The sequence below is a fragment of the Onthophagus taurus genome, chromosome 1 (assembly GCF_036711975.1).
Source record: "Onthophagus taurus isolate NC chromosome 1, IU_Otau_3.0, whole genome shotgun sequence".
Lineage (NCBI taxonomy): Eukaryota > Metazoa > Arthropoda > Insecta > Coleoptera > Scarabaeidae > Onthophagus > Onthophagus taurus.
Window position 1 is genome coordinate 38,156,357 of NC_091966.1, and position 9,583 is coordinate 38,165,939.

Genomic DNA, 9,583 nt, shown 5'->3' on the forward strand with positions numbered 1-9,583 from the left:
AATACAGTAGTTGCAGTTTCGGTTTTCCAAAGTTTTTTGAGTGTTCTGTATCAGGATTTTGGTAATGATTAGGTATTCAAAATTTAAGAATTCCAACAGCCCTCCACTTCAATGTCGTGATTTAGCCAGATCATTCAGGACTTCACGGATCTTGCTGCCAAAGGCAGTTTCCGTTTCTTATGTATTTACTGATTTCAATCAATATTATTTACCAATTTCATCGTTGTAGTTTTGTTCTTCTACTGGCTTAACCAGCAAAGCTAGATTCCTTCCTGTTTTGGTCTTTGCCTGATTTTGCTTCAGATCTTCTACCACCGTCTTTGATTCTGGTTCTTCTTTGTAAATAAAGAAAATTGCTTGTGATTTATATACGCTACTTCTGCATTACGAATTGCTACGACCTGGTTACATCTATTCAAACAGGCCTCCATTTAGGTGATGCAGTATGTGTTAACTATTTTCGGGTGGATATCAAGCGAGGTTAATTTAATATTAGTATGATATAAATTGCAACGCCTCTGCTATTACTTCCGACGATGCATCAATGATAGTGCACCGAAAGAAAAAGTACGTGAAACATGTCGAATAGATTTGAACAACAACAATTTCAAAATGGTATTCTACTTGGAGATAAGGGGTATAAAATACATTAGTATTGAGTGTAATATCAACATGTTTTTAATTTTCTTGCTAATTCTCTTGATTTTTAGAAATCTCACTATTTTTGTATTTTGGCACGTCTCTGCGATCCCTTTCCTACCAAAGATTAATTTCTTTCCGCTTAAAATTTTCCTCCCATATGTGTTTTTTAGCCTGATTCGTTAATCTTTTGTTAATCATTGTTTAACTTCATTATACACGTATTACGAGTTACAAGTTCACCTACGCCATCAATCATTATGAAATTCTCGTAGACATATTATTCTAACGAGTAGATAACCTATCCTCTTTATAAATCAGAATTGATAAGTCATTCCAATAGGTGATTTGATTGCTGGTACGAATAAGCTACAAAAAGCAAAGTATTTTAATAAAAAAAAATTGTTAAAGTATTTTAAAACATATATCTGCCCGACTCTGCAAGAAGCTTCCACCTGCATCTTTGTTGCTTCACTATAAAGCCTTTGAGTGACAAAAAGTGACTAAGCAATTTCTCTTAGCGACCCTATTCCACACCGATTATTAATATAGATTGGCTAACGGAGAAGCTTTTAACTCATAGTATTTCGTAATACAAAATTAAAATTAGAAAATGTCTCAAATAAGTTTTGAACGGTTTAACATACAAGAAATAAAAAGAATTACAAAAAAAAATTTTTATTAACATCGTTTTAGAAACTTTATAACATTAAATATCATTGAACCTCTTGATTATTATTAAATACTCTAATAGCAAACAGAGCCAATAACTGCTTTAATATTTTTTTAAATAACACGTAAATGATCAACACATGGAGCATATTACTAAGATTGTTACTATCACCGTCTGCAAATAAAATAAAAAATTTGATATATTTATCATCCTGATTAATATTACCTGAACTTGAAAAACCTGGGGGATGAGTTATTTCTATCACCTTGAATTTAATACGACTATCGTTATTGTCTTTCAAGAATTTTTCCCGAGCTAAATCCGTCGTTTGTGGTGAAGTAGTGGTCTCTGTAAAGAATTCAGTACGATTTGATAAGAAAATTAAAAAGTTCTTTGCTAGTTTTTCATGTCGATTATTAGTATCTGTTTTCTCGGTGGCGGTTGTAGTAACAACGGTTTGTTTGGTTTCTTTCTTTTTTGTTGTTGGGGTTTCTTTAACCCATATATCCTTAAAGATTTGTGGCCTTATTAAATTATGTTTATGAGACGAATGGTGATGCGATTTCTTCGGAACATAACTTTGAATAAAAGGGGTCAATGTAAAGTTGTTTATAAACACTACAAAAGGAATAACCGAACGCCTCCAAATTTAATGTTACATATAAAACATTTAAATCGATCAAATTACCTGTAGTAGTACTTGGTGTTGTTTTCGTTCTGAATGTTTTAAACAATAAAGGTTCTTCGTTATCGTACGGGAGAAGTGATTCCTCTTTATGCGTTTTTTTGTCTTCAGAAGTAACCAAAAATCTCGGAACGATTTCAAGATTTTTTTTTTCAGTTATGGTCGTTTCATAATCTTGTTCTGTTGTGGACGTTGTTGGTCTAGTCCTTTCTCTTCTGGTGAATAAAACGTCTTTGCCACGTCTACGAGTTGTTGAGGAGGTGGTCATAAATCGATATTTAAGAATATCCTTTTTATCTCTTTCCAAAATAATCGTTACATTATTTTCCGGGAGAGAATCGTTAGCTTGTGGAGTTGTTTCAGAAATGTTTAACGAACTACTTAAGTCTTCTTCGGTCGACCAACAACATTTAGAAAGTAAAAGTAATAATATTAATACACTTGGGTTCATCTTTAATTATTTCTCTTAATGACGTGTGACTTAATGGATTCTATCAAAAAATTTTTTTAGACATCTTGATGTTTGTATAAGATGTATAATATTAAATGAATGTGTTAAATAAATTAATTAAAATTCATTATGGTTGAGGTATGTGCATGAATATTTTAATAGTAGGTAGTCGTAAATTACCGTGATATGACCGTCGTTAAAAATTTCTATGTAAATTTTGTTACGCATATTGGTTGACGACCTTGTGGTATGGTCGGCCTCGTAATTTTTAAACACACCAAACACCTGCACAGGAATTGGCAAATGAAAACAAATTGCATTGGAAATAATCAACGAAACGAACGTACAATCAAGATAATCTTTTTAACGAAAATAATGGTAGAAAGTCGGATTAAGTATGAATAATCTGAAATCGCTGCATTTGCATAAAACCACCGATAAGTTTTAATATAAGTATAAAACTCCTTGATTTTACTACATAATTTATTCCCAACTAATTAACGGGACCGTTATTGGAGTAATTTTTCATCGAGTCACTTCTTTTCGTTGCCGGGTGTCGTAGTAATAAATATTACGCCCAATTTGCGACCAGCGATCGCGTAATCGCCGTCAAAAGTGCCATCTGTTGGTGTTTGTCCTGGAGCGCACCGATATTTTCACACAGTTACACGTGCACACGTGTGCGGGGAGACGAAGACCGGTGGAGTTATGTGGATCTGTCGATGCGTTCGATTCCCGATGCTGCTGTTGTTGCTGCCGCCGTTGTTGCGTACAGCCTCTTCCAGTGGGATCCAGTTTTCAGAAACCCGCCGACGATGCACACGTGCATCTTAAGATTTGGACACACCTGCGAACAAAGAACTTTTTTGTTAAGATACCACAACAATAATTATTCATCTTAATCCTTAGTTATAGGACATAGAAAATTTTAAAACGTAAATACACTCTCCTTAATATCTATTAATATCTATGATATGATTAAGATTAGACATAAATAATTTACTTATATGGAAGGAGGAAATCGAATAATTAATTCAAAGCAATAATTTTATCTCCGTTGGGGGGATGAAGGAAAATACAAATCAAGATAAGTGTTCATCCTCAATTATTAAAATTATTAAAAGATCGTGAAAGTCAGATAAATAAGTTACATCAATATGTTAAAAAGAATTTAATTTTCCACAAGCTTCGAAAGCTCAATAAAGATTAACTCAATTTAATAAAGAATGAAATTAAAGTCTTGTGTTAAAATATAAAGTAGGCTTTAAACAAAAGGCGAAGAAGAAGAAGTTCTTCTTGTGGGCCGCAATGGTAGCAAGCGCACGATGTAAGCGGTGGTAGAGGAGGGCAAAGAGCTACGCGGATGAGAGCGGAGTGGAACACCTGCATTTTCACAATGAGCGGCCGCACACCTGAGATTCCGACATTCCGCGACTCCGCTGTCCTCCGGCTCCAAAAATCCACGGCATAAAGGCCCAGATGTACGGTTATGCATTCACGATCCGAGGATCAACCAACTGTGGCAATTCCAAGACTAATGGCTCCTCAGGTCGACCTACAATCGAAAGAACTTCAAATATGTTTGTTTAAGAATATAGTTGGAATAAGAATTAAGAAAAAAAATTTATTCAATTTAAATTTGTTTCGGGTGAACATTTGTTGGATATATCATTATACAGTTTTTTTTTGGTATGAAAGCTAGTTCAGCAAGTATCATATAAAGAGGATATCAGAAGTTAAAGATTGTGATATTACAAATTTTACAACTTTCAAAAGTTTCTTCAAATCCTAAATATATTTCAGATCGATACTCAAAATGTTAACAACGTTATAACTTATCGTAGCTGAAGCGATCAAGTTTCAGGTTTTTCTTTATGTTGGAGCAAGTCAGCGGTAGATGTGTGTACTTCAAGATGTAAATACAAGAAGTAGTAAACATCCAAGAGATCTTGTAACTTACTAGTAACTTACTTTAGTTACTTTTGTCCCGGCTTCAATTATAGTGTTTTCAGCTTCAATTTTGAGACTTTTAACTATAGACCACGTTCTAAACGGGGATTTATGTCACTTGGTACTGCTTCCTTAATCGAAAAGTACTCAAAGAAAATTTTAGCTGTAATCGTTTAATGAAGGCTTGACAAAGAAACTGGTATGATGATCACAAGAATTCTTGCATGAATATGAGGCACGTGTAGCTGAATAAAAATAGATTCCATCCAATTTTTGATAAAGGAGTACTAACAACTTTCAAAGTTATTTACAATCTATTGAAATCTTTTGCAAAATTGTTTGGGAAGAAATACTCAAATTAACAATGTGAATTTTAATAATTGTGTTTAAAATTTGGCTCCGAAACAGTCCTTGTGCTGAAACTGTCTGCATGCACATTCAATAAAGGTGATTTAAGGCTTCCCAAGAGCCGAGAGAAGAACATCTAATACTTCCAAAATCTAAAGAATGGTTCAAAAGACAACCAGAACCACTGGAAATGATTACTATTAATGAAGGTATACAAAGCTATAATAAATGTATACGGTACGTGGCAGACATAAATGATTTGCCGCCCAAGGAAATTAAGACCGAAGTATTTAATTAACATGTATTTTAGTACTTCTACCGCATAGTAGAATTAGACTGTTTGTGGAAATATTAATAAAAAATTATGGCAAAACTTTTAGCAGATTTGTTATGCCACAAAATCTAGAATCGCTTTTGACATTCTTTTGATAAAGCTTTGAATAAAGTGATATAATACTCATCTCATCAGGTGTCAAACTTGTTTGAGGAATGTGTCCATTAATAAATTTAATATTTATTTACAACTACACTTAACCGCAAAATTAACGCACCTCTTATATATTTCGATTTATTATAATTAAAGTAAAAATTATCATACATTTTGAAAAACATATTAAGAATAGACAAACGTTACTTCGATAATAACAACAAATTTGACTTAAATGAATTGTAGGAAATAAACGAAAACTGAAAATAAGCAAAATCATGTAAAATGATCATTATTGTTACGAACACAAAGAACTTCTTTTGAACCGTATTTAGGTTATCAGTAGCTAGTGTTACCACCTCTGGCTGTTATTGTAGCCTGACATCGTCGTGGCATACTTTCAATTAGAGATCTGATGGTTTCTTGAGGGATATCTTACCATACGCGAATAAGACTTAGTCGCAGCTCGTCTAAGCTGTTAGGTGGTGGATGCTGACTTCTAATCCTCCGTCCCATTATGTCCCAAAAATGCTCGATTAGGTTCAAGTCTGGACTACACGCCGGCCACTCGAGGACTTGAATATTAACATAATTTCAATATTCAGTAACAATATGTGCCGCATGTGGCCTCGCATTATCCTGCATAAGAATAAAACCATCGCCAATGTAAGGTGCAAAATGAATGTTGCATGTGAGATATCTTTCATTTGGCCTTCTGTACACTCTTGGACGACGATCAGAACTTACAAGGCAAAACCGTGAGTCATCCGTAAATAACACCTGCTCCCAATAATGGATTTCCCAATCCACGTGCCTTCTTGCAAAAGCCAATCTGTTTCTTCGGTGGTTTGCAGATAATCTGGGACCAGTAGCTGCTGCTCGAGGTCGTAAATTTTGAGTACGAAGTCTTCTTCTTATGGTATCTTGACTAACAGCAGTGCCATGAACCTCGCTTCGTTGTATTTGGAAGCTTCGTGCAGTAGTGAACCGTTCCCTAAGTGCTCGAACCATCAAAAATCGACCCTCCACCGCATTTGTAGCTCGTGGCCTGCCTTCGCCACGTCGTCTAGCATAATCAAAAACTTAATTTAAGCTGTAGTGCCATAAAAGGAAAGGCCCAAAATTGAATTAGTAAAGAAGAAGCAACCTCAATTTTCAAAAGTTTAGGGCTATCTTCAAATACCAAATAAGTACCTGGTAGTAAAACTTGCTCTATATTAATGTGGGATTGAAAATCATTTGCTACATGCTCTCAGTCATGGTCAAGACAGTACCCTTTTAGTAACAGTTTTTTGCTTTTCTTTAACACGTTCATTACCAGACACTCGATATCGCGTGATGCGGGTTCTCACCAAACGGCCGATCATGGAAAAACTATGACAAAGAAATAATTTGACCACTACACAAAACTTCAATTTCCAGCTTGCCAATGAACGTGTTAATGAAGTACTTACTTAACGATTAATATAGCTACACCACAAGCTGCATTTATTTCAGCCATAATGTTGCTGCAAGTCACAAGAAAGCTTTCAGATGAGTTCTACAAGACAGCTTTTATGTGTTTCGTCATATTCAGCAAAATATTGTGCTACTTGTAAGTGAGATGAGTACTCAGGTTCAGATTTTTGTAAGAAGGGTGATAGCCTCAACCTGGCTCTATTCAATTTGATGATGTACGAAATAATTGAAGAAACGATGAGTATTGGAAGAGAATGCTGTCTTAATCTATGACGACCAAGAGACCCTCAAAAGAGAATGCTGTTAAAATTCAAGAAAACAACAAAGAAGTACGAGGCGTGTCCGGAAAATAAGTACCGTTTTGATCCACTGTATTGCATGAGATTGTCACAAAATGATTAAATTATGGGAAATTATGTTCCCGTTGGGTTCCAAAAATATTTACGAATGTTCACAAATCGAAATGCTTTGATATTTTTTACTCGATATAATGATGAAGAAGATGTCACTCCAGAATCCAAACACTCAGGATCCTTCAAAAAACAAAAATTAAAGACAACTTTGTCGTCACTGGCGGCGTCTTTCCATGAAGAGGGCATAGAAAAGTTGGTTTTCCGCTACAAGTGTCTGAACAATGGTAGCAACTAAATAGAAAAATAGTTTAAGTAAGACATGCTCTTACATGTATAAACAAATTTTGTTTTGAAATAATGTTTTTATGTTTTTTTTTGTTTCAAAACAGTACTTATTTTCCAGATACCTCTCGTATAAGATGAAAATCTCAGTAGAAACAACGCAGTCCCTAACAATAACCAAAGAACCAAGAAGGCGTAAACTTGCAATTTACAATTGTACCATAAATCAGGTCATGCGATTGAAATATCTCGGAGTATACATCATTACTAATCATTAGCAATAGAGACTTGAAAGAAGAAGTCAGAACACACTTCTCTTTGCTAAGCCGCACAAGACATGAAGAGACTAGGAAAATATGTGGGTTGCAGGACATAGTCAGATGGGCGCGCGGCAAACGGAGAAAATGGAAAAACCACGTTGGGAAAATTCCAACACACAGATTACCGAAAATAACCAGAAAGCGAAACCTCCTGGACATGCCCGAAAAGCATCTCAATCGAGGTTCTGAATTGATGAAAAAAGACATAGCTGAGCCCTATTTTATAGAAGGAAGAAGAAAAAGTGTATAATACAAAATCTTTAACAACGTTTTGCGTTACATCTTAAACAAAAGTTGCACGAATACACCAAAGTGTAGGCTTGGTTGCTTGAGTTTGATTTTCAAAATCAAATCCAAAAGCAAGATGGTTGAGGAAATGTCACCACTGGTTATCTAATCAAATTTCAACACCATTTTGATTATAAGAATATTACAATCGAATCTTTTTGGACCATTTTTGAACAGATACCAGATATATGTTATTGTTGAAAATTTGAATTTTGAAATACCCCACTGTGCCGCTTTTTGTGTTTATGTTTTAGTGTTTGTATGTACCAGAATAAGGCATTAAATAGCTGTTTAGTACGAAACTTTGAAATAAGTTTCAGAAAATCCTCAACTTATCGCTACAACTCTGTACAATTTTTTCGCATACGCTGACAAAGTAATGAAAGAAATTGTTATGAAAATAAAAGAATATTTAATAAATAATACATTTAATATATAATTCATTCCAATCAATGACCGGAAAACTGTACTTTACCTATATCTGATTTGCGACTTAATTATATCCTTTTCTACTTACGAAATACAATTAGATTAGATTTACTTTATATAGATGAGATATTAAAGTTTTTAATAATATCTTACATTTTCCTATTTTTGAAATACAAAATAGTCCATTATTTTAAATGGAATAAAACGGTCAATACATAAAATGAATTATCGAGACGTCTTAATTACCATGCACAGTTGATGATATTATGTATAAAAGTCACGCCGCGACAGTCTCCACCAAGAGAGATACAAGTTTCTTGTCCATCGGAGTGTGACGGCGGTGAACCTCTTCGTCCTATTGCGTGATCCAGAAAAGATAAACGCAGCAATTATCTTAATCGAACGTGATTTATTCGGGGGCATTTCGACCGTATAAGGGCGGAATCCGATAATTGTTTCTTCGCTTGCGAATTCTACTACCTTCGACATCCTTATCCGGCGTCGCCTCCGTCCAATTTCGGTATGCAAATGGGCTCACATCCTCGATGAAACCGAGCCGTATTGAAGATAATGATACACGGGTAATGTTTGCGTGGTAATAAAGATCTTGTTCTTTTTTTAAAACAATCCTTTTTTAGACGTTTTTTTACGTCACAATTATTTGACATTCTTTCATCAACCAAACTGCATAATTCTATCGATAGAAATGTTCGCTTTAGTTTGTTTGTTATTTCTATTTAACTCTGTTTATGGACTTTACGAAAAGGCGGATGTGGTCCACTTGAATGTGGATAATTTTGATAGATTGGTGACGGGTGGTGCGGATACGTGGGTGGTTCAATTTTACTCGCCTTACTGTCCTTATTGTCAAGAATTTGCGCCGAGTTTCGAAAAGGCCGCTACTATCCTGAAAGGATCTCATGTTAAAGTCGGAGTGGTCGACGCCGACGAGGACAAGACTCTTTTGCGACGTTACGAGATAAAAGGTATACCCAACGTGAAGATATACCATCCGAAGAATCCTGTACCCGAGACTTACACCGGCCCAAGAACAACGGATGCTTTGGTACAAAAAGTAACAGCACTCAAAAAGGGTAGAAAAGCCAACAAAGGTGAGATAGAAGACAGTAATGATGTCGATAATATTGACGATGATGAAGAACTTAAACCAACAGAACCAATAACAAAAATTAAGCTTTGAAAATATTTTTATAATTAACTATTTTTTATTTTTACAATTTGTGTGTAGAGTATTTTTAATAAACTATATATACAACTGA

The 9,583-nt window shown here is 34.7% G+C and overlaps 1 protein-coding gene and 1 long non-coding RNA gene across 2 annotated transcripts; one reads left to right on the plus strand and one right to left on the minus strand.

The window, feature by feature from the left end:
- Positions 1-1,301: 1,301 nt before the first annotated feature.
- Positions 1,302-2,720, minus strand: LOC111428862 (uncharacterized). The gene is made up of 3 exons (XM_023064560.2): positions 2,001-2,720; positions 1,538-1,660; positions 1,302-1,486 (listed from the first exon to the last, which is right to left on the minus strand). The coding sequence occupies exons 1-3, from the start codon at positions 2,446-2,448 to the stop codon at positions 1,356-1,358; spliced, it is 702 nt and encodes a 233-aa protein (XP_022920328.1). The 5' UTR covers positions 2,449-2,720; the 3' UTR covers positions 1,302-1,355.
- Positions 2,721-7,378: 4,658 nt separating this feature from the next.
- Positions 7,379-9,583, plus strand: LOC111428861 (uncharacterized). The gene is made up of 2 exons (XR_011642349.1): positions 7,379-8,884; positions 8,942-9,583. It is a non-coding gene; the product is annotated as an uncharacterized lncRNA (long non-coding RNA).

Excerpts from the sequence above, each read along its gene's own strand:
- LOC111428862 (XM_023064560.2), bottom strand. The coding sequence starts at position 2,448 with ATGAACCCAAGTGTATTAATATTATTACTTTTACTTTCTAAATGTTGT. Across the intron at positions 1,661-2,000 it reads AACACCAAGTACTACTACAG|AGACCACTACTTCACCACAA; the intron begins GTAATTTGATCG and ends AATTCTTTACAG. Across the intron at positions 1,487-1,537 it reads CCCAGGTTTTTCAAGTTCAG|ACGGTGATAGTAACAATCTT; the intron begins GTAATATTAATC and ends TTTTATTTGCAG.